Genomic DNA, 25,210 nt, shown 5'->3' on the forward strand with positions numbered 1-25,210 from the left:
TTAACTCCCCTATACTGATTTTTCTCTCAGGAGAGAGAAAGACCTGGGAGGATTCTGAATTAATAACGGATCCCAGGTGTAAAATGGATGTGGAAGGTTGGAGATGACTTTTGTCAAAGTTGATGGAAAATCCATGGTCCTGTAGAACTGACATGGTGACAGAAAGGTCTGTTTTCACTTTCTCTAGGGAGTTCCCATGAATCAAAATATCATCAAGGTAACATAAAATGTGGATGGGAGACGCCCGGATATAGGCCGCCAGAGACCCCAAGAGCTTTGTAAAGACCCGAGGGGCCGAGGAAAGGCCAAATGGCATCGCCCTATACTGGAAATGCCTGCCCTGAAAGGAGAAACGTAGAAATTTTCTGTGGCATTTGGCTATAGGAATATGGAGGTAGGCCTCAGTGAGGTCTAAAGAGACCATGAAATCTCCCGGGTGGATGGCGGCCAAAATGGATGATAAGGAGTGCATCTTAAACTTCCTATATTTGATGAATAGGTTCAGCTTCTTTAAATCCAAAATAGCTCTCCAACCTCCGGAGGATTTTGGAACCATAAATAGGATGGAATAAAAACCTAGACCCTTCTGACCGGGGGGAACCGGTTGAATGGCTCTGATGGACAATAAGTGGGAAATGGCCTCCTCCATACGGTTACAATCTGAGGAGGACCTGGGAGAAGGGCAGGAAATAAAACGTTTCGGGGGGGAAGAAGTAAATTCTAAAGGAAGGCCTGTTTGAACAGTGTCAATGACCCAGGGGTCCTTGGAGGTGAGACGCCAATTAGAGGCGAAATGGGCTAGACGGCCACCTATGGGAATCGAGGAAAAACTACCTTCTAGGTTTTTTTGAAGCCCTGTTAGAGGACGCTCCCCTTTGGAAGCGAAAACCTCTGCCCCTGGAGTTCCTACCTTGGGAACGAAAGCGGGGGGAATACTGACCTGGAGATCTCTGATAGGAAGCCGCTTGATCTTGCTGACGCCCTGGGCGACGAAAGGACTGCGTTTTGGTAGCCTTTTTGGTGGTTGGACCCAATACTTTCTTCTTGTCCGTGGTTTCCGTGAGGAGTGGATCCAGAAGATCCCCGAAAAGAAGGTCGCGCTTTAAGGGTCCCAGAGATAACTGCCACTTCTGACGTACTCCTGCTTGCCAAGGGCGAAGCCATAGGAGTCTTCTTGCCGTTGTAGAAGCTGCAATAGACTTAGCAGAAAATCTAGTAGATTGTAAAGTGGCATCAGCCACGTACTGAGCAGCTGCAAAGACCTTGTTGAAGTCTTGTTGACCTCTCAAGTCATCGGGAGGAATATGCTGTTGAAGTTGGCGAAGCCACAGAAGCATGGCTCTGGAGAAAAAGGAAGCCGCTGCAGAACTTTTAATGGCCCAGGAATCTGCGGTGAATCCTCTTTTGAGCATCTGTTCAATCCGCTTGTCCTCTGGGCGGAGGACTTCCTCTGCTTCGCCTGGCACAGCAGCCGCCGAGTGAAGGATCTTGACAGGTTCATCCGGTTTAGGAAAGGAAAGGAGCTCCTCATAGGAAGAGGAGAGTTTGTACAACTTTTTGTCCTTGGATGTGGGATTGAGCCCAGAGGCTGGGAAATCCCACTGCTTAAGTAAGGCATCTTTAAACAATTTAGGCATAGGAATTACCTCATTATCCTCCTGTTCCTCTGTGAAGTAAGGTAAATTCTCCTCCGGGGGATCAGTGGATGTGGAGGCCTGTTTCTCCTGGGCCGCCAATCCTGTAGAAATTCTAGCTTTGAGGAGGAGAGATTTGAACAATTGAGAGGGAAAAATAGTAATTGGAGAAGGAACCTTTATTTGGGATTCCTCATCATCTGAGAGGCCTTGAAAGGGATCCTCATCCTCCTCCATATCCTCATATTCGTCCTGAGAGGAATCTGATTCATCCTGAATAGGAGCTCTAACCGTTGGGGAAGAACCCAAGGGGCGGGAGGGACGAGGAGGAGGAGGAGGTAAGGGAAGCGCATTGATGGTAGAGAGTTTAGCATCAATGGCCTTGGATAACACAGAAAAAATAGATTGGAATTCAGGAGGTAAACTGGAAATATCAGCAGGAATGGCAGAAGAATCCCTGAAGGCCTGGGAGGATCCTGGCTGGGAGGAATCTTCAATAATATCTGGTTCCTCTGGACCTACTCCCCATAGGTTAGGTTGGGGTCTGTCTAGGTTTGGCTCATCCAGAGATAACACAGTGACCCCAGAAGAAGGCAGATTAGAAGCCTCTGGGGGGTCATGACTACTGAGTACTTGGGCCTGTACTTTCAAACGCTTTGCTGATTTGTCATGGATTTTTTGTAGGGCTAGGTCCCTTCTCTTCTCGGCCCTGGTGACTTTGGTCGAGGGGCGGGCCCCTGAAGAAGAGGAGGTTGAGGCCTGGGGGATACTGGTAATCTCATCGCCTGTAGGCCTGGCCTCTCTGGGACCTTGAGTGGTGCCTCTCTTGGGAAAAGTAGCCATAGTCTGACAATTAACAGAAGACAAGGCTGAGCCAAATAACTGAATTATTAGGGAGAAGAGTTTCAAAGACTTCCCAAGAGGAATGGATCCTGCTCCGAGGCCTCGGAGCTGCTGAGACTTGAGGGCAATCTGGGCAAACCCAGAGTTCGTGTCCCCAAATACAGCGTGGCCAGCCTCCCTAAACTTTAATTAAAGTAACCAAGGCACTCTGGTTGGAGGCTTAGCCGGTGGAGAATTAAGCCTGAGTGTCCCAAAGCCCACTCCGGGATCCAAGCGGTGGACTGAGGCCTACGCGGCTGGCAGAAGGCCAACACGAGAGGCCTAAATTTAAAAAGGGCGCGAAGGCCTTCGCGCCGAAAAATCGCTCCGTAATAGAATTCTTAAAGGGGAAGCGATCGACTAAGTCCAGGAGACTAAAACAAGCGTCTCACTCCGCAGGAGGTATTTCTTAAGCCCTTTAACAATAATACTATAATAAATCAATGAAGCAATACTTGCACCAAGACCTCCAGGCCAAAGGATTAAAGGAATCCACAAGCGGCAGCGGGGATCGTAAACGGCAAAACAGCCGGGGGAAAACGAAACCGCAACTTCTCCCAAAGGAAAAAAGCCGAGCCACAAACGGCTGGCGCTATTAGTGCAAGTAAACAAATAAGGATAAACAATTCTTACTACTTTTGAAGGAAAGATCGAAGGGAAGGTGTTAGAATGTTGAACGAGCTATCACAATACAACCGCAGGATATGCGAACTGAGCGAATTCTGGGGAAGGGGCGGATCCAGCAAGCTTTTTTAACACTAGGCTCAGTTCCACCGGATTGGACATGAGCAACCCGTGTGACTGCTGGACCCGCTCCTTCAGTACGGAGAAAGCCCATGATTGCCCCCGCAGCTGCATTCTGCACGATCTGAAGTTTCCGAACATTTTTCAAAGGTAGCCCCATGTAGAGAGCGTTACAGTAGTCGAGCCTCGAGGTGATGAGGGCATGAGTGACTGTGAGCAGTGACTCCCGGTCCAAGTAGGGTCGCAACTGGTGCACAAGGCGAACCTGGGCGAACGCTCCCCTTAAGCTTAATCCTACTGTTGCTGAAATTCATTTTTTCCCTCATTAATCTACTCAGTACCATTTAATGACACAGTGAAACAGAATTTTAGAAATGTCTGTAAATTTATTAAAATTAAAAAAATTGAAATAATCACTGTATCAGATTACAGTGATCCCCCGGTTATTGCGTCCCCAACCATTGCGAACAGGGTAATTTGCGATTTTTGAACCCGGAAGTCAAAACACCATCTACGCATGCGTGCCCTTTTTCTATGGGCACGCATGCGTAGATGGGGCCCGGCAGATCAGCTGCTGGGCGGCTTCCCTGGGTCTTCCCCCTCTTGCTGGCGGGAGGGCGAGCAGCGGGCATCAGCAAGGAGTTTCCCCACCGCCCACGCAAACTCCTCGCTGCCGCCCGCCCTTCGCCCGCCCACGCCGTTCATTCTCGCCGCTTTCAAGCTGAGTCCGGGAGCGAATTCGCTCCCGGACTCAGCTCGAAAGCGCCGAGAACCAGCGTGGACAAGCCGTTCGTTGGTGCTTGCTATCGGCGCTTTTGAGCTGAGTCCGGGAGCGAATTCGCTTCCGGACTCAGCTCAAAAGCGGCGAGAATGAACGGCGTGGGCGGGCGAAGGGCGGGCGGCAGCGAAGAGTTTGCGTGGGCGGTGGGAAGCCGCCCAGCAGCTGATCTCCTGGTTGCCATCTACGCATGCGTGCCCATAGAAAAAACGGGCACGCATGCGTAGATGGTATTTTGATTGGGGGCGGCGCGGCTGTTTGCCGCCGGCATGGGGGGCTTCCTAGCAGCCCCCCAAACCCGGGTTGGGGGTCCGGGGGGCGCTGGCTCTCGGCGCTTTCGAGCTGAGTCCGGGAGCGAATTCGCTTCCGGACTCAGCTCAAAAGCGCCGATAGCCAGCGCCAACGAACGGCTTGTCCACGCTGGCTCTTGGCGCTTTCGAGCTGAGTCCGGGAGCGAATTCGCTTCCGGACTCAGCTCAAAAGCGCCGATAGCCAGCGCCAACGAACGGCTTGTCCACGCTGGTTCTCGGCGCTTTTGAGCTGAGTCTGGGAGCGAATTCGCTCCCGGACTCAGCTCGAAAGCGCCGAGAGCCAGCGCCCCCCGGACCCCCAACCCGGGTTTGGGGGGCTGCTAGGAAGCCCTCCATGCCGGCGGCAAACAGCCGCCCCGCCCCCAATCTTCGGCTCCTCGCTAGCGCTGTGGGAGTAAAAACACCATCTGCACATGCGCAGATGGTGTTTTTACTTCCGCAGCGCTACTTCGCGAAAACCCGCTCGTTGCGGGGGGTCCTGGAACGGAACCCTCGCAACGAGCGGGGGATCACTGTATATCTCATCATTATCCCATTAGAATTCTTGAAGATGAGGAACAGAGTACTTTGGGATAAATTAGGAAACATAAAAATAAATCTTGATGTCCTAAGGGAGACTATGAATTAATATAGCAAGGTTAGCATCTAGGGTCGTGATGACGAACCTATGGCACGTTTGCCACAGGTGGCACGTGGAGCCATATTTGTGGGCACGTGAGCTGTTGCCCTATTTCAGCTCCAATTTGCGTTTGTGCGCCAGCCAGCTGATTTTTGGCTAATCCCGCCCAGCCACCTTTTCCCTTCCAGGACTCTTTATGCGGCCGGTTTCGGGTGCCGGGTAAGTACAGGGCTCGCATGGAGGTTCTGAGAGGGCATTTTCGACCTCCGGAGGGCCTCTGGGGAAGGTGTTTCGCTCTCCCCAGGATCAAAGAAAACCTCGAGCCTGGGAGTCTGAAAAACTAGCCCTCTGGAAGCCAGAAACGGGTAGTTTCCGGCTTCCAGAGGACCTTCAGGGGGGTGGCAGAGACCGTTTTTGCCCTTCCCAGGCTTCAGAGAGGTCTGCTAGACCCAAAATGGTTTGCACAGGGATGTGCAGGGTGGCGTGGGGGGGGGGCAATGAATTATGGGTGTGGGCACATGTGTGCATGTAATAGTGCGCACGCTTTCAGCACCCCAGGGAAACAAGGTTTGCCATCACTGATGTAGGGAGTACTTAAAGCAGGAGTGAGCCATTAATTTTCCAAGAGGCCATATAGGAAACTGATAAAACTGTTGTGGAAGGGCATTGCCAATGATCCCCCCACCGGCATCCTGATGCTCCATCCTCCCTGCTGTCACAGACTGAACTAGAATCCCTCGTGGACCGGGTGTGGCCCACGTCATAAAATGCCCAGGTGCGATCTAATATTTAAGCTACAGATCTTCCTCCTTGGAAGAAGAAAGATTGCATGCAGAAGCCTCCTTACCTCCAATGGTGCTCTCCTGGTATTCGTGGAACTGCCCCTTGACAAAACGCAGCACCAGGCTGGACTTGCCTACTGCTGATTCACCCAACAGTACTAGCTTGAACTGGCAGATCTTGCTGGCTTGCGATTGCCCATTCGGCCTGGCAGCTCCTCTGCTGGTCATGGCCTAGACTCCAAGAGCAACGGGTGCTCCAGCCAATGCAAAGAACTACCACCGCTGACCAGAGTTTGACGTGCAGGAATTTTTTGCTCCACCTGCTTCGAACAGGATGACAATTTCTTCCAGTACCAAGTAGCTGGCTTCTGAAATAAGAAATAGCTTAGTCAATGTTTTAATCTGTGAAGGGGACCAGCAAGGTTTGGATTTGGCTCTAGTGCAAATAAATATATTAAGGGGCAAGTTTGGAGAACTGAGTAACCAAATTACTTCCATGTAACTTAAGTCACATTGAGATAACAAGGTTAGTTTTTCCATGAAAAAAGCAACTGTAACCCGCCTAGAGTCACCGTGGCTGAATAGGCAGCTGTATAAATTTTCCAAAATAAATAAAAATAAAGAAAATAAAAGGACTTGCAAGCACAGATATATTATTCTTCTCCCCTTGTTTTATGTGTAACGATGTTTAGTCCATAAGCAGACCAGACAATCCGAGCCAGTTAAAATGAACTCAGCAAACAAAGCAGATGAGATTCTTGCTCTCCCTTGTATTTTACCTAAGCACCATCCATAGGAATCAAAACTCTTTAGTCCCAGGGCCCAGTCTTTAAGAAACACATTATTTTTCAAATGGACCACAGTAGAAACCAAACCTTTAAAAGTATCACCCTTCCGGAGTAAAAATTAGAAAGAAAAGCACCACCGTGTGTGTGTTGAATATCTGTGATCAATGAGTCAGCAACTCATGCAGATGTCTTTCTTGTTTGCATTCCTTAAGGTGTAGCAAGCAGCTCTTGGCATGGAATATCTGTCACATCATGTGATGACCAGAGAAAGACTTAAAGGGCTACATCATTAAACTTGGACAAATACTACTTTAGAAAGCAGCACTTAACATCTCAGTATCATTAGAAAACTGGCCGTGATTTATCGGCAAACTGTCCCTACAAACTTCATTACTGCAGAAAGATCAGTTTTTGTCATCTCCCCCTCCCCGGCAATTTTTTCTTCATACCCAACCTGATTTAAAGATTAATGTTTGCATTGGAATAAAATTAATGATGTATACAGAAGCTGAGCTTTGCCAATTCCTAGATACCCTATTATTACAGCATTTTTCACAATTATCTGAGAATAAAGTCCTCAAAATCCATCCATCCATGCTGTTTCCCACTGCATTCGTCTGTCACCACTAAGGCATACTTTCCCCCCAGAACAAACTGGTATCATTGGCACAAATAACCACAGATTAAAACTAACTGAACTTGCTACCTGCCCAATTCTTTCTATTTTAAATTGTTCTGGCTTGCAAACAAGAAAAAGGAAAAAAACAGGAATAAGTGACCTAGGATCTTAATATGTCTACACTGAAATCTATGGTGTGATTTACATATGATGCAAGATGTGTCTAAAACAGAACTTTGCTGCTCTCTGCTCTTTAGGGCAGAGGTCTTCAAACAAGGCAACTTTAAGACTTGTGGACTTCAATTCCCAGAATTCTCCAGCCAGCCATGCTGGCTGGAGAATCCTGGGAGTTGAAGTCCACAAGTCTTAAAGTTGCAAAGTTTGGGGACCCCTGCTTTAGGGTCTATTTGAGGAGAAAACTAAAAATTATGAAGGCCAGGCAATCCCTAATATGACAAGTACAGCAAACTATCACTGAGCAAAATAATTCTGTGAGAGAAATGTTTAGTAAGAAGAAAACTAATCTATTACTTGTATGCTTTCTTTACCTTTTTGATCTCGTGCAACCTTTTTTCAATCAAGTTTCAAGGTATTTGTGTGTAATTCTTTTTTTGTTGTCAGAATGGAAGCAAGGAGGCAGGAAAAAGGTAGGTCTTTGGCTCTGCAAAGCAATGCTGGACCCAGGTCCATTTTGAGAAATGCTGGCACAGTATGCTGTACAAACTCACCCACTATAACTTAGCATACTATTTCAAACCAGACCATTAAGGCCTGTTCAACAGTGGCTTAAAGTTCGTGTGTGTACAAGTATACAGTTAGTCCTTGACCTATAACCACAATGGAGTCCAGAATTTCAGTTGTTAAGTGAGATATTTGTTAAGTGAATTTTGCCCCGTTTTAGATCATTCTTGCCACAGTTGTTAAATTTGTAACACAGTTGTCTAAGGACCTGAATTTTGAAAACGTGGTCATGGGGATGCTAGAAAGGTCATGAGTGTGAAAAACGGTCATAAGTAACATTTTTCAATGCTGTTGTAACTCCGAATAGTTGCTAAATAAGCTTGTAAATCAAAGATAGATAGATATATATATGTTTTTTCTGTCGGACAGCAAAAACATGTGATAACACACACACACATATAATTATATGTCAATAATGTATAATTTTATTTACGTATTGCTTTATTTCTTATATATTTACTTACTTCTGATTATGTACTCAATCAATCAGTTAATTCTAAGCAATGACATAGTTATGGCAAGTTCACATATCATATTAAATCATAAACAATGGTTTATGAAGCACAATGGCTGAATTCCCATTAGGTTTACAACATATGTTTCAGGAAAATGCTGATTACAGTAGAAATTGTGTTTAGATTTTCTGAGGTTTGCTCATTTGACTTTGTATGATTATGTGAACAGAAGCAAAGAAGTCATATAACTTATTCTACAGCAATGATCTCATTCTTGAAACCATATTTTAATATAGTTGAGATATGAAATAAAATAGAAATGTGCTTCAAGGTTTAAGGTTGAGGTATGTTCTCCACCAAAGCAACTCACAGAAATACAAGACAGGAAAAAGCTAAAGAAAGAAAGAAAATAAACTAGGAACTGGCTGAACAAGTTTATTGTTTTGTTTACCTGCAGGACTGATAAGAAGGATGATAACAAATCATAGTTCAGCACAATGCATTAATGCAGCCAATAAGTAACTTTCATATATCACCTAGATCAGGGGTGTCAAACTGGCAACCGGCGGACCGGATGCATCACGCGTAGGCCACACATGAAGGCAAAAAACACCATGATACATCACATGACATGGTGAGTTTGACACCTGTGATCTGGATGCTTTGGATAGAGATGTACAGTCAAGAAATGATAATCTACCTACAATTATGAATTCAAATTCTCTCATAACAAGATTCTGCTTGCAATATAATGATGCTTTGGTGTAAGACTTCTGAAAATGAGGAATATACAGATTTTGAAAAGTGGATAAATTCTGTTTGGATGTATATTCTCCAATATTTAAGAATTTATATCAAAGTTTCATTGGGAGCAGTAAAATAATAAGGGAAACTGTAAGCCAAAATAAAAGTACAATTACCATCAGACAAGTGGTTTCCTGACTTTTTAAGGAAATTACTCATGCAACAAATATTTTAACACTGGAAATATTAAAAGGAAATATTTGAAAAATGGAGCCAGAAACTAGTAACTACAATATCAAAATTGTCAGTAATGACGTCTGCTTCTATCGACCTATGTCCAAAAGCAGTTACGGAAGGAATGACAGATGTGGGGGGAAAATTACCTAACAGGACAGAGAAAGTGCCGTACCAAAAGTGGAACTACAAATGACAGGCCAGACAAATGATTTTGAAAATGATGTTTTACTGGATATATAAAAGAAACTGACTGCAGTTTAAGAATGAAAGGGGAAATATAAATGATGAATCAAGAAATGACTTGGAAAATGCCTTCGTAGCAGATTTACAAATGAGTTCTTTGAAAGCCTTGGAAGAAATCTGGATGATGAGATAAACAACTAAAATCAAATCCTATGACAATATTTGATTGAGTTAAAGATTAAGACAGTTAACAATAAAATGGTTTATTTACTGAGTTTACTTATTTAATCAAGGTTGAAATAACACATTTAGCTATTGCAATCCTTTACAGACTTTTTGCTGACCCAAGAATTGAAAACTTGATGTTTTATGGATTTGATATAGATAAGGGATGGCATACGGAACGAAGAGGTATCTGTTTAACTTTATGGGGGTGAAGAGTTATTAAATGTTCTGATGAAGATTTCAAATCACTTTATATAATTATTTTATCTTTTCCCACTTATTTTTCTCTTTTCTTCTCTTCAAGTTTAGTTTGTATTAGTTTTTACTGTAATCAAAACTCTTAATGTTTTTTTAAAAATGGAATTGACTTCTGCAGCTTTGTTTTTGTAATTGTGGCCTGATTCATACAGTGCATTAAGCCCTATTCTTCCATAGGGCATTGTATAAATTTACTGTTATAATTTATTCAAATTATACATAGCACAATGTGGAAAGCCAGTTACTATGAGATTAATCTAAAACTGGAGATCAAACCTAATATAATATTCAAGCATTGTCAAAAGTCTGAAATGCTAAAATTACAACTGACAAAAATCCCTAATATGTAATTTTATACTAGTTTTTTTGCAGGTTACAAAGAAAAGCATTTTATTTGCAAGCCTTTTCTAAAAATAACTTTTGAAAGAGTTCCGTAGTCTTAGGATTCAGTAAACTATTAGATGTCACCCAGCAACTTTAAATTCAGCCAAATCTTTATCAAGACCTACATTTAACTATAAAACAGCTGAAAAGTGAAGGTGTTGGTGCCCTACCCATACTTCTTAAACAAGCTTCATATAGTAGTCTATTCTAGTACAAACTGGAGGACACATTATGCTGCAACCATTTTCCAAAAGATTCCTAGACTTGTCTGACACATCTAGCAGTTCATTTATGGCCACAGGAGGAACCTACTGTATAGAATCATTACTTAAATGTTTATAGCACACAGAGGAGTTAATCCAATTTGTTTCCATTTGACAGTCCTAGGTATTAAAATTAATTATAGCATTCCACAAAAATATTGTAAAAAACTTATTTGGTATTAATAAAATAAAAATAAAGATACTTTAATTAAAAGTATTATTGTATTATTTCTTTACCGGAAATAGAAGAAACTGCCAGGATGATTTCTGTTGTGAAATCTTTCCTAGAAATTATTTTAGGAACTCTTTTTTTTTCTAACACAGTCATCCTTATAAAAAAAGTCAAAGTCCATTTTCTTATTCAGCAGCATATTTTGCCTTGAGACTTTGCTATATCTGCTGCAACGGGCATCAAAATGCCTTCTAGGTTATTACAGGTGATCTGTTTAGGAAACGTTGTTACTAACTGTGCAAAGCCATTGTATACTGACTACAAGCCAGAATAACAAGAATTTATCAGCCACATTCCAATTAGAGGCAAGGTATAGAATGAAATGAAAACTCAATTAAAAATATTGGCTGGACAAATAACTGAATTAATAATAACATAGATATATATTCATCCCTTTTGGGAAAAGCAACCTATAGGGGGGAAATGTAAGGGGAGAATAAGCAGTAAGGCAAAGAAAAACCAGGAGAGGAGAGGAAATCTCACTAGATTTATTTAACATTGATATGATTCACTAACCTCACCATACTTTTCTAATCTTGGTTCCAGTATATCTATGCAATATTTCATTGACTGACTTTTCTTCGAATTTCCCATATCTGCTTTTCAGGAGTCCATCAAGCATCTCTTTTATCCATTCATTTTCTCACAATTATTTCAACCTTTCTTCAAATATTTATGTTGTAAACCCACGCTCATTTATTCTACCTACATGATGAGCCTTCATGTAATGGTAAATCACTTTTGTAAATTTACATTCATTCATCACTCATTCATTCTTAAGCATCTCTTTGCAATAGCTTACATAATAAGATTGGATTTATTTATTTATTCGATTTCTATGCCGCTCTTCTTCTGAGACTCAACATGTTACTTCAACATATTTACGATTCAACTCTTATACTCAATTCACACTTGCATATAGCCAAGTACGCTATATACTCTTTTATATGCAATCACTGCCGATGACATAAAATTCTTTTAACAGCATTGAAAATACTGCCGCCCAACAAAGCAACCTTGACTATGTATCAGAATGTTCGTACAATTGACAACTCCAAATTTCAACTAATAATGCTCTGTCCTACACATTGGCAATAAAAATCAGAACACCAAATATCAGTTGGGCAGAAACAACATTGTAGACGACCTTCACCTTGCCAAGGACCTAGGAGTACTCATCTCAAACAATCTAAGCCCCAGAGCTCACTGTAACACCATTGCCAAAAAGACTTTAAGAGTGGTTAACCTAATTTTGCAAAGCATTTTCTCCGGTAACATTGTTTTGCTAACTAGGGCATACAAAACTTTGCCAGACCAATTCTTGAATACAGCTCGTCCGCCTGGAGCTCACACTGTATATCAGACATTAACATGATTGAGTGGGTTCAGAGATATTTCACAAGAAGAGTACTCCTCTACTCACAATAGAATTCCCTATGCCACAAGGCTTGAAATTTTGGGCTTGGACAATCTGACACTGAGCCGCATGTGGTCCAATTTAAGCATAGTACATAAAATTGTCCGCTACAATTTCTTGCCTGTCAACTTCTTCAGCTTCAGCCACAATAATACTAGGAAAACAATCAATACAAATTCAAGGTAAACCACTTCAAACTCGATTGCAGATAATACGACTTCAGCAACTGAGTAGTCAATGCCTGGAATGCTCTACCCAACTCCCATTATTACAGCCTCAAACCCTCACAGCTTCAGTCTCAAACTGTCTACCATGGGCCTCACCCCATTCTTAAGAAGTCTATAAAGGGGGCATGCATATGTGCCCCAGGGTGCCTACCATCCCTGCCCCCATTTAACTGTGTTTACTTCCTTTGTTCATGTTTATGTTCATACCTATTCTTCTTATGTTGTACATGTTTCAGTATCGGACCAGAATATCTCTGGGACCGCCTTCTGCCATATGAATCACAGCGACCGGTTAGGTCCCAGAGTTGGCCTTCTCCGGGTCCCGTCAATGAAACAATGTCGTCTGGCGGGACTCAGGGGAAGTCTTCTCTGTGGCGGCCCTGACCCTCTGGAATCAACTCCCCCAGAGATTAGGACTGCCCCCACCCTCCTTGCCATTCGCAAACTCCTCAAAACCCACCTCTGTCGTCAGGCTTGGGGAAATTGATTCCCCTGGGTCGTTTCTGCTTTATGTATGGTCTGTATGAGATGTATAATTGTTTTTATATTAAGGGTTTTAATTTGTTTTAAGTATTAGATTTGTACTGTTTCTTGTTGTGAGCCGCTCCGAGTCCTTGGAGAGGGGCAGCATACATATCTAATAAATAAATAAATGTTTGACAAAGTCATTCATCCTACACACACATACACGCACTTCTGACAACATTTGAACATCACAAAATTTCTCCACCAATTTCCTATCCTAACTCTATCCATTTACACAAACCTTCAAAATATATCACCTACAAGCTACTCAGTTTTTTTCACAATATGCTCTATAGGTAGTCCTCAACGTATGACAACTGAGCCCAGAATATTGGTCATAAGTCTGTATTGTTGTCATAAGACACATGACTATAACTACATTTATAAGTTAAGTGAATCTGCAGTCATTAAGTAAATTACATGGTCATAAATCTGAATACAGCTTATCCAATGAATATGATTGGTCATTATTACAGGATGCTTGCTAAGCACTCAAAATGCAATCACAGGAATAGGGATTAGGAATTATAAATTAACAATGTCAACTGCATATAAAGAAAATCTTTATAAAATGTTTTATGGATAGCATTTTTCACCCACAAGGTTGACAAAGATGTTCAAGGACATGTCTGCTAAATGTTGGAAATATCATCAGATACCTGGTTTGTATGTGGTGAACATGCCCAAAAGCAAAACAAATATTGGACAAAAATACAGATATGGTTGGAAAAAATGATAAAGCAACATATAGATTTAAAACCAGAAATATTTTTGCTGGTCATTTTATGGAATAAGTATAACAATGTGAATACATATTTGATTTTATATATATTTACAGCAGCTAGAATTGTATTTGCACAACAATGGAAAAGTGAAGAGATCCCTACAGATTTAAATGTGGTGAAAAATATATTAGAATGTGCAGAGATGAAAAGACTAACACAACTAAGGAAAAGGAAGAAACTGAATACTTTTTGACATGGAACTTATTTTATCAATGGCTAGTCAATAAAAACATAAATTAGAAATAGGTAGATACAAGAAAAGGACTGATGATACAGCAGAATGGAGGGGTTTCTCCAAAAGTCTACCATCATGTCTTTAGTTTTGAGTGTGATCAGTTCCAGATTGTTCTGATCGAACAAGGCTAGTTGTTCAACCTCCCATCTGTATGCCATTTCATCATTGTCTTGAATGAGATCAATCACTGTTGTATCATCTGAAAACTTCAGTAGTTTTAACAGATGGATTGTTTGAGATGCAGTCATTGGCATGCAGAGAGAAGTGGTGAGAGTACACAGCCTTGGGGGGCCTCTGTGCTAATTGTACAGGTATCTGATTTGATTTTGCCTAGCTTCACTGCTGCTTCCTGACAGTTAGGAAGTTTGTGATCCACTTACACTAGCTGATTTAGTTTAGTTAGAAGAATGTCCGCTATGATGGTATTGAATGCTGAACTAAAATCTACAAAGAGGACCCTTGTGTAGGTCTTTGGTGATTCAAGATAGTGCAGGATGTAGTGCAGAGCTATATTAACAGCATCATCTGTCAATCTATTTGCTTGATATACAAATTGCAGGGGGTCTAACAGTGGATCTGTGATGGTTTTCAAGTGGAACATCACTAGCCTTTCAGAGGTTTTCATAATTACAGTTGCTAGAGCTTCTTCGGCACTGGGATATAGTGGAGTGTTTGAAGCAGGAAGAAACATAGCATATCTCTAGAGATTTGTTGAAGATTTGGGTGAAGATGGAGGGTGAATTGGTCAACACAGACTTTTAAGCAACGAAGTTATTTTGTCTGGGCCTAGTGCTTTTTCTGGCTTCTGTCTGTGAAATAGATCTTGCACTTCCTTTTCTGTGATCACTAGGGGTTGTGAACCCAATGAGATGGGGTCAATTGTAGGAAGTTTGACTGTTGTTGGTGTGTCTGGAAGGAGGTGGTTGGAGATAGGTGGCTGTAGTTTCCTTTCAAACCTGCAGTAGAACATGCTCAGGTCATCTGCCAGTTGCTGATTTCCTACAGCTTAGGAAGGTGAATTGCCATAACCGGTGATGTTTTTAAGAGTTTTCCATATGTTTGCTGGTTCATTTGTTGAGAACTGATTGCTTAGCTTTTCAAAGTAGCTTCTTTTTGCAGCTCTGATCTCTGGCCTGACTGTACAGCATTCTATCACCTTTTCTATAGGCTTCCTCTTTGACCAACGTAGCTGCTTACGTTTAGCTTTGAACCAAGGTTTATTGTTACTATATTTGGAAGTTGCTGGTCGGTAGATAGATGATGTTACAGTATCTGTGAGATCATCCAAGTCTGCAGGGAGGTTTGTTAAAATGAATAAGCAATTATTATATTGTTGTTGTTATTATTATAGATCTAATACCAAAGTAATGAATACTGTTTTAAACAGTTTATTATTTCCTAAAAATATTTTCACCCAGATTGAAAAGTCAACTAAAAATTGAATTTTATGGTTTTTTATATACCGGTATATATACATATACATATACATATACATATACATATACATATACATATACATATACATATATATATATATATATATAATTAAAACCGCAACCACATGACTGTGGGGAGTAGTGGTCAATGTAGTGGCGCATACTCATAACTTCAAGAAGTCATAATTTTTGAATGATGTAACTTTGAACGGTCATTATGCAGCTGGTCATCAGTCAAGGACTACTGACAGATCTTTCAATAGTTCATCCAATTTATACTATTAAACTGATGAAATTTATTTGACATCAAATGGGATGTCATATTCTTCATACAAACTGAAAGTTTGCACTGCACTAATTTTTCTCAATAGGTTATCCTGCTTCTTGGGTTAAGCTGAGCAGTGAGCAATCGCTCACTTAAAAATCATCATCAACTCAGAGTTTTCCAAACCTGCCCAGAAGCCGAGAGGGAAAGAATGAGAGGGAAGGAGAGAGAGAGGAAGAGAGAAAAACAGATAGAAAAAAGAGAGGAAGGAAAAGAAAAAGAAAAAGAATGGGAGTAAGGAAGAGAGGAAGAAAATCAAAATCTAGTTTGAAACTACCTCAACTATTTAAGTGGCATTTTGATATTGATAGAGTTGCCCTATTATGAGCTCACTGTTATAGACACACAGTACAGTATTTTATTTTGAAATTCTCTGAGGCAAAACAGGGTGGGGTTTTTGTTTGTTTGTTTATTTATTTATTATTTCTGTGCCACCCAGTCCCAAAGGGACTGCCGCTCAGACACTATACTTTTCCGCCCACCCCCCCAAAAAATTAGAGGGAACACTGCTTATGGTATCTCTGTATTATAGAGAAGCATAACACATTGAATGATGGAAGCAAAGCCTTTCTGAAGTTGGTTGGACAATGAATTATCCCACCCTTCTCTTCAATGGTGGGCTACTAGCGGGAACACTAAATTGGGCTCGCCGCTGCGGCTCATAAATGCATGCGGGGCCAGCGCGATTTTGCTTCTGTACCTGTGGAGGTAGCAAAATTATGCAATGACCTGCAGGTGCGCCCGTGTTTCAGTATGCGCGGAAGCAAAAAAAACCTTGCTGAAAAACGGGCGCATCTGGTGCTCCATGCGCAATTTTGCTACCTCTACAGGCGCAGAAGCAAAATCGCACTGACCCTGCAAGCACTCACGAGCTGTGGTGGTGAGCGCAATTTAGCGTTCCGGCTAGTAGTCCACCACTGCTTCTCTGTTAATACCAGATGAAAATAGTCTCTGTAGTTTGTTTTTCTTAATCATCTTGATTCTAAAAGTGTGGAAACACAGGAAATTAGCATGTCACTCAAAGACAATTAAGTCACTGGGCAAATGGAAATTTATAGTTAAAATGATCTGCTTCTGAAGCCAGTAACACTAATAAATTAAAATCAGAAAGAAAGTAGAAGAAATTATCATGTAGGATATAGGATTATTTCTCCCCTTTTCTTGGTTGGGATTCCTAATGCTGATTAACCATAAGAATGTGGGGGGGGGGGGGGAAGCTGAAATTACCAGTAGTTCCTTGGAATTTTTTCCCCTGTGAAATGTAAAACTGATTCTGATTTCACTCTTCATTCTACATTAGATGTACACTAGATTCCTATAATATACAAGTAAGATGGCTGGAATTGGTAAAGTCAAGCATTTTATCTTATCCACAAAGCTAAAGCACACAAATAATTTTTGTAAGCTTGCATAAGTAGTCAAGAATTAAGTTTCACCCGTCTTGGGAGATATGTTAACCAGCCATTTTTCATTATTTATGTTCATTATTTACAAGGAATGTTATTTTTGAGTCATTTCACAATTCTACATAGCCAATGTTAGAAATAAACTGGAATCTTTGATTATAGCTCCTTTGTTAGCCATGAGATTCTTATGTTTAGATGTTCCACTGATGGGTTTTCCTTAGATAGAATGTATATTTAAAATACAGCGATACCTTGTCTTACAAACTTAATTGGTTCCGGGAAGAGGTTCATAAGGTGAAAAGTTTGTAAGACGAAACAATGTTTCCCATAGGAATCAATGGAAAAGCGATTAATGCATGCAAGCCCAAAACTCACCCCTTTTGCCAGCTGAAGCACCCGTTTTTGCGCTGCTGGGATTCCCCTGAGGCTCCCCTCAATGGGAAACCCCACCTCCAGACTTCCATGTTTTTGCAATGCTGCAGGAAAATCTCATCAGGTGAATCCCAGCAGTGCAAAAACGGGCGCTTCACTGGCAACGGAAGTCCGGAGGTGGGGTTTCACAGTGAGGGGAGCCTTCAGCTGGCAACGGAAGTCTGGAGGTGGGCCATCCCAGTGGTGGCAGCCTGGGTTCGTAAGGTAAAAATAGTTCAGAAGAAGATGCAAAAAAATCTTAAGCCCCGGGTTCATATCTGGAAAAATTCATATGACAAGGGGTTCGTAAGACGAGCTATCACTGTATAATGATAGATTTGATGATGGTTGCTTCAGTTAACAACAAATGGTTTCAGATCAGGGCTCTCCAACCTTGGCAATTTTAAGACTTGTAGACTTCAACTCTCAAAATTCCCCAGAAAGCTGCCTGAGGAATTCTGGGAGTTGAAGTCCACTAGTGTTAAAGTTGCCAAGAGGGAGGGACCTGTTCTAGATCATTTCCCTTGGTACCTTGTGATTAAAATTAATATGTAGGAAATAAGATTTTTTTCAAATGCAGTATGTTGTTTAAAGATCTGGGTAGGTTCTACAGATAGTCCCCAAGTTAAGAACAAGTTCCATCCCCTAACTCTGTCTTTAATCCAAAATCTGTTATTTAAGTTGAAACAGGTTATTGTAGTTGTACTTTTGTACATCAGGGATGCGCAGTACAGCAACAAAGTTGTTTTCATTTTTAAGTTTCATATTTAAAACTGAGTTAGAAGGGAGATACTTTCAGCAAAGAGAGCCCCAATTCAACCACTGGAATTTAATCTTTTACCATTCTAAAGGCAAAGGAATCTGACTCAAAATGGTGGATCCCATTCTCCTTCCTTGTGCTGAAGCCATACAATGTTTCCATGAACCACTCAAAACAGACAGTATACTCTATTTAAAAAGTATACACTATTTCATGTCGCTCATGAAATCATTATGCAGCTTCAGAAGTTTGACTCAAGGAAGGAGTTGTCTTTAAGATGGGCATTCTTAACCTTGGACCTCCTGTATAGACTTTCTGGAGAAAATATTATCATAATATCACCAAACTTCTGTTCAACTCATCAATTTTATAAGTCTAAATAATTGTGTCCTTAACATTATTTTGTTCCATTTTTATGAAAACAACTCACCTATCATTTTGCTGATACATATAATCCAGGTTTAGCAATCTGAATACAAGTTTGTAGAGATTTGTCAAAACAAGATTCATATCTTTTCTGTTACACTGGAAGTGGTGTGTCATTATTATTTCAATTCAAAACCACTGTTTTAGCAAACTACTGCTGTCAGCAGTAGTTCACGAGTCCACTCTGATTTTTCTGCAACTCACTCAAAACCTGGCAGTGTTCTTCTTCTGTACAACTTGTATTTCCTTCTGACTAATTTAGAACTGGAAACAATAAGATTAATACTTCCTATCTTGCTCCAGTGAAGGCCCTTTCTGAACTATCTATTAGGCAATTTTAGGCAGGAAAAGAAACACTTCTTGGAGATGGAGTAAAGAAATTTAGCAAAGAAACTCTAACCTTTGGATAGCAAAGATACAGAGGATAATGTGGCAAACTGGACACAACATGGATAGTAATGAATTTTTACATATGGACCAAGATGGGACAAGCATTTACCCGTGCCAGTATTAATGAGTTACTGTACACCGATTAACCATTTGTGCATCTATTTGGTAAAAGTCAATCTTCTGCAATTCCCATAAAAATTCCCACCCTGGTAACCTTGGAGTGTTTGCAAACATTGAATGCATTGTTCAAGCAAGGAAGATGGGATTTTGCACAAAGAGGTTCTACAGAAATATAATCCGCACTATTGTTTTATTATATATGCTTCTCTAAAGGCTAGGCAAACACCCACCCACACCCACTACATGCATGCACACATACATATTCAAGGGCAAATCTAGATGATTTGAAACCATTGTCCTTGCTTGAGAATCTTTACATACTAACACATCAAGATGGGACGCTGAAATTTGCCATGCATATTATATTAGAGTTTAAGAAATAGATGCAGAAAGTGGTTGAATTATTACCTCAAGACTCTTCATCTCAGGAATCCCAAAGCCCTTTATTTCAAAGTTTTGTTAGCAAAATTGTGGCAACATGAAATGAACCATTAAATATAAGTCATTTGTAATTTTAAAAAATGACTCCCTAACAATATTTGCAATATATTATTTAAAGATCTGATCATGTGCAATGATATCTTGTTAGGGTACCTACTAACCATCAACATTAATATTTTCTCAATTTATAGGAGTAGCTTGTAGCCTATCCTTTCACTAAATCTTCAGCTAGACCTAACTGAATTGACAAGGTAGACAAGCAATTGTTTACTGTGCAAGAAAGCTGCAAATATACACTGGAGAACTTTAGTTAATACAAACTGTCACTAATTTCAAATCACTTATGTATAAACATGTCACCTTCTTTTATGCTAAATAAAATGACAATTTTCTGCCTGATATCAAGAACATTCACCTTTGTAAATATTTATCTGTGCATATGATTATACAGTATATGCTTCTCCATCCCAAGGCACAATTCCCCTTTAATTGCCTAAGCAGACCTGCTCAGTTAGTAAAATTATGTAAGTGTCATATATGGGTAAGTAGTACAATATGCAAGTAGCATGTATATAGGTGATGTGTATAAGATAGGGGTAATAAAAATATCTGGTGGCATATATGCTGCACCTTAAAGAGGAATAAAAAAGCTCTTGAAAAGGACCTGTTTAATTTTAAGAAGTTGAAGTTGTTAACACTAAAAGTATCTAATTAAAGTATACAATTAAATTTGCTGGCCTTCAGTTCAATAAAAATATTACTGTGCAGTTCCTTGGACATCTTTTCTACCACTTAAGTTCTATATTGTTGAATTCTGACAAGCTAGAGAGAATCTGAGACCGTTTCCAACTACTTAAACATTCAACTTACAACTGTAATCGGTTCGCTTTACGACTTGGATCAAATCCTTAGTAACATTAAGACTCTGTTAGCATGAGATAATCTATTATAAAAATACAGTACATTCCAGCATTGCAAGTGACCCCTAAAAATAATACCTCCTCTTCCAAGAAGAGCTGATAATAGCAAGCAAGTGTTGATACTACTCCAATATTCACACTGCTTTCAAGAAGTTCAAAATACTGGTAATACCCCAGTCCTAAAATTATTAGCCCCTACCTATTTTAAAGTAGGTTCCTTCCTTATATCCTGATCAAGAGAAAGCCACTATCCAGACTTATGTTGCAGACCTAAAGAGAAAGGCCACTTTATGTTCATGGAACTCCTTGTACACAGAGCTCATCTTATTTAAAAACCGATTCAATATTAGGTTGTCTCTTTGCTGACAAGGGATAAAAAATAAAACAGATTAATATACAAAGAAAGAAAATACAAGTGTTATTAAATCCTAGCAGGAATTATATGGCAAATATACCCAATACTCAAGCTAGAGAGCTCCTTACCAACAAAAACTATCATCTTTATCACTCAGATTAAGACAAAGCACTTCACTTTCAAATAGCTCAAGTCAAGAAGTTGTCTGATTATACTATACTGTACAGACAAACCAGGAGAAGGAACCTTAAGTCTCTTAATATCAGTAAGAGATGATACAGACCCCAAAGTCAGCCTGCATTCTGTTTCTAAATTCCTGATTTATACTCAAGAGAAAGCTTAAAAGTAAATTATGAAAATAAAGTTCCCTTACTACATATAGCCTTTAAAGCATAACCATAAAACCCATTAAAGCTTTTGATCTCTTTCTTGTGATCAGTACTAGCATAGAATTAGCAAATTGCCAAGTTTACCTTTGTAATTAAAAAAAAAGTAAGATGTGTTTCCAAGATGAACAGCTTCTAGTTTTTACATTCCAAGTTGTATGACATAAAATGACAAGTTAAAACCATTTTCCACAATGGGAAAGAGATCTGTTATCCAAAAAGAATACTATTATGCAAACTAGTGATGGAACATTTTTAGAACTAGTAAGCAAATGCCTCCCTAATAGATAGTAGGAAAACAGTTGAAATCTTTTTGCAAAGAAAGAACTAAAGATAATATACAGAAAAAAATGGAAGGATGAAATTTGAAACCAAGTATGTAATCTAAGAATCTAAATATAACTTTAAAATTACAATTTTAATGACGGAAAAAGACAAGTGCAGAGTCAAACTGAAAATGGAAGACACAATAGTACTGGCCAAAAATATGAGTCCATGAATCCACTCACAATCAATTTTAAGTAATCATAATGCACATCTACACTTATCATTTTAGTCAGATCTTGTAAACACACATGGTTTATTTTCCTTTGATCTCAGTTATACCAATACTCTCATCTCATCAAGAGCTTAGAAAAATCACTTCCCTGCTTAATAAAAAAAAAAGTTGCAACAATGGCTAAGAACAATAATGATAAAACTAGAGAAATTTTGTGAAGATTAAAATAAAGCCTCTCACCATTAAACAACATAAAGTGTACAACTTAATGCCAATATCCTTCATAATATCCAGAATCTAGTTCTACACCAGTGTGGATACAGGATAAACCAATCTAGGAAATCCCAATTTCTTAAATAAGCCATAATAAAGTACTGTATATGGAAATTCATTCACTTTTTCTTCATACTGCATACTTAAGTCTTAGTTTTAAGCTTGCTATCAATGCATTTCCATCAGCTACCAAAGCCTTATAGTACATTTTGGATGTAGGATACATTAAGCACTGCATCTTGGCTTAAGTTTACTTCTCATACCGATTTAATAAGGAACATCGGTGCTCCTTCCCACTAGTTTTTCTGGGCAGCTTTCCCACATCAATGCATTTTTAATGGAGCACAACTTTAAGGGAAAAAGAACCTTAAAACATCCACCAAGTCTCAATATGCCTTTCAGAGTTTAATTACAAGGATTAATTTAAAAAAGCACCACACATGCCTATCCATTAGCATAAATCCAAGTCGAATCACAGTCACTCCGTGATTGCTGACCATGCAATAGGTAAGTCTTCTTTGAAAAGGGCAAAACCGCTTGCCCCTCCTCCTAAGTTACTTACATTTTAAGAAAGAAACCATGATTGATCAAGAAACCCATGGAAGGGAGGGGGTGAACTCAGTGCTATGAGAAGACATAAATCTTTCAACAGGAAAGACAAGCCAGACAACCAAGCTCGGGTGGTACAACAGCTAGCAAAATGCTAAACAACTGTTACGTTCACCGGTCTATCGCGGTAGTACAAAGTTCTGCTTTCCCAACGCCAAGGAGGCTGGCGAGGAAGCCTTGGATGGGTTCCCTCCTACGCCAACCCGATTTTTACTAATGAGTAAGCATGCAAGCCATTCGCCACCAGCCATTCCTTATTATTAACCTCTTTTTCTAAAACCAAGGCTTGCTTGACAATATCGAGCCGGAGAACGATCCCCCCCCCTTCCGCAGAGTTCGCCTCTCAACGGATCGATTAATGACCCCCTGAACTTCTCACACCGGGGGCCCGTTTGAGTAGGCCGTCCACCCCTTCCTCAAACATTTCCACCCGAAGCAGCGAAGTCTTCGTAAACTCGGCCTGGTCGGTTCCCTACGTCAGAAAGACCCCCCACATACAAAACCTTCGCCCGAGAGGAGACACGGTCGCCATTCCGTCGCGGACGTCGCCTTACGACGTCCGCGGCCCGGCGACCGACACTCCCGTCCGCGTCCCCGCTTCAAACTCGGCCCAATTCTAACGTTAACGTCCTTCACACACACACACCGGTTGTCAAGAGGCTTATGGCTTCGCCCTGCTTCGGGCTTCTCGTCCAGGCCGTGGGGCACGTATCCATCCCTCCCAAGTTGGTAACCCGGCTAGGAAAGAGAGCAGGCCCACCGCCACAAAAGACCCGCCGGGGCCTCCCATTCACCTCCGTGTCGCCCCCCGCCATGTCTTCCCCCCTCCAGCCACAAAGCAGCCCCGTCAGAAGGGCTCGCTAGTCAAGCCCCCTCCCCTCCTCTCGCCCCCTCCCCCCGCTGCCGGGACGAAGGGCCCAAGTCCATCCTCCAGCCCCCGCGTACTCAAGCCACTGCGGTCTGAGGGAGCCACTTCCCAGTGAGCCCCCGAAAAAGAGCCGCCGGACAGCCCGGCGCGGCCTAAAAAACCCCCACATTAGGTACCTGAGATGGCACTGGCTCCCCCTAGTTCGCGGCCCTCGACTGTTTCGCACACAAACAAACTACCTCAACCAAACCCGACTCTGTGCCGGAAGGCGGAGTTAGGCTGCGTTCTAAGCCAATGGCCGCTAGGCACCTGGGGCGCTCGAACGTGCTCTCCACCAATCGCCTGATGGGAAACCGCACCCTTGCCTCATCTAGCTAATTGGAACTCCGCGAAGGGAAGGACGGGCAAGCGGCTCTAAGCATCCAATGCAGGCCAAAGGAGGCGGAATGGCGAGTTAGGAAGCTTTCAGCCAATAGAAAAGACAACGGGGGTTTTAATCGACGAGCAAACCAGCCAGTAGGAAGGTCGCCGATTCGAGAGGTTTCATAAACAACAAATAAGGTGACCTAAGAAGGGCGGGGCCGTCCGGCGGGGCTGACCAATCCCAGCTCGCTCTGTAGCCGATATTGCCCAATCGCAGGTCACATGTCCTTCATACCGCCTAGCGAGAGGCCGAATTGACGAGAAGGTAGGTAGACGCGCACCGAACTTTCTTTGCCCAATCAAAGAGCTCCCTATCTCCGGAGGCCAATTAGAAGCCACGAGGAATTTGAATGGCACAAAGAGGGTGGGAAAAAGTTACTTCCTGGAGTCTTGTGAACCTTGACCCCCACCATTGGTGGCCGGGCGAGGTGGAGTTCTAGAAACCGGAAATCCTGTGGGAGGGGCGTGGCCCCGAAAGTGTCGTTATTGAGGGACTGGGAGGGAGGAAACCGTCGCAGGGGTAGGCGAAGTTGGCTCTTCTATGACATGGACTTGAAATCCCAGAATTCCTGAGCTGGCATGATTGGCTCAGGAATTCTGGGAGTTGAAGTCCATAAGTCATAGAAGAGCCAACTTTGCCTTACTCGTTTTAGGGTAAACCACGGCCCCTTTTTCATTATCTGAGCTGGTTCTCTTCCCCGCGGTCGAAAAGGAACGAAGTCGATGCGCGAGTAGGACGCGGAGCAAAACCCGCTTCTAAGTCTTTCTGTCAGGGAGGAGAAATGGTAAATCAAGGGGCACGTTTCCCCATGTGAATGAGACGGAGCCTTTTGTGGCTTTACTGCGGTTTTTCGGGAATGGTCAGCAGCACTGATTCTGCTACATCAAAAGGGAAAAGGGGGGAATATCCGAATAAGATGGAGGACCTTTTTAAAAATGATTCTATGGGACCAGACAGAAAGATAAGCACTAATACAAACTTTTTTTTAAAAAAAAGGTGTAAAAAAGAAGGGGGAGAAAGAAAAAATAGTAAAAAAAAAACATTCCCCCTTCACCACAAATATGCATATAAGCAATTTTAGTAATAGCATCAA

General features: G+C 41.5%; 1 protein-coding gene across 3 annotated transcripts in view; it reads right to left on the reverse strand.

Moving 5' to 3' along the window:
• The window catches only part of RAB5B (RAB5B, member RAS oncogene family), a 49,986-nt gene extending 25,966 nt beyond the window's left edge, over nucleotides 1-24,020 (reverse strand). For 2 of the 3 annotated variants that reach the window (XM_070740389.1, XM_070740391.1), the window contains exons 1-2: nucleotides 23,870-23,977; nucleotides 5,816-6,118 (exon numbers count right to left, since the gene is read on the reverse strand). In XM_070740389.1, coding sequence (XP_070596490.1) covers nucleotides 5,816-5,978 — 163 coding nt within the window. In that variant the 5' untranslated portion in view covers nucleotides 5,979-6,118; nucleotides 23,870-23,977. Of the gene's footprint in view, nucleotides 1-5,815; nucleotides 6,119-23,869; nucleotides 23,978-24,002 lie in introns of those variants that run through there. The other variant, XM_070740390.1, reaches the window with a different exon arrangement.
• Nucleotides 24,021-25,210: the final 1,190 nt, after the last annotated feature.

The sequence above is a fragment of the Erythrolamprus reginae genome, chromosome 2 (genome assembly GCF_031021105.1).
Source record: "Erythrolamprus reginae isolate rEryReg1 chromosome 2, rEryReg1.hap1, whole genome shotgun sequence".
In the NCBI taxonomy this organism is placed as follows: domain Eukaryota; kingdom Metazoa; phylum Chordata; class Lepidosauria; order Squamata; family Dipsadidae; genus Erythrolamprus; species Erythrolamprus reginae.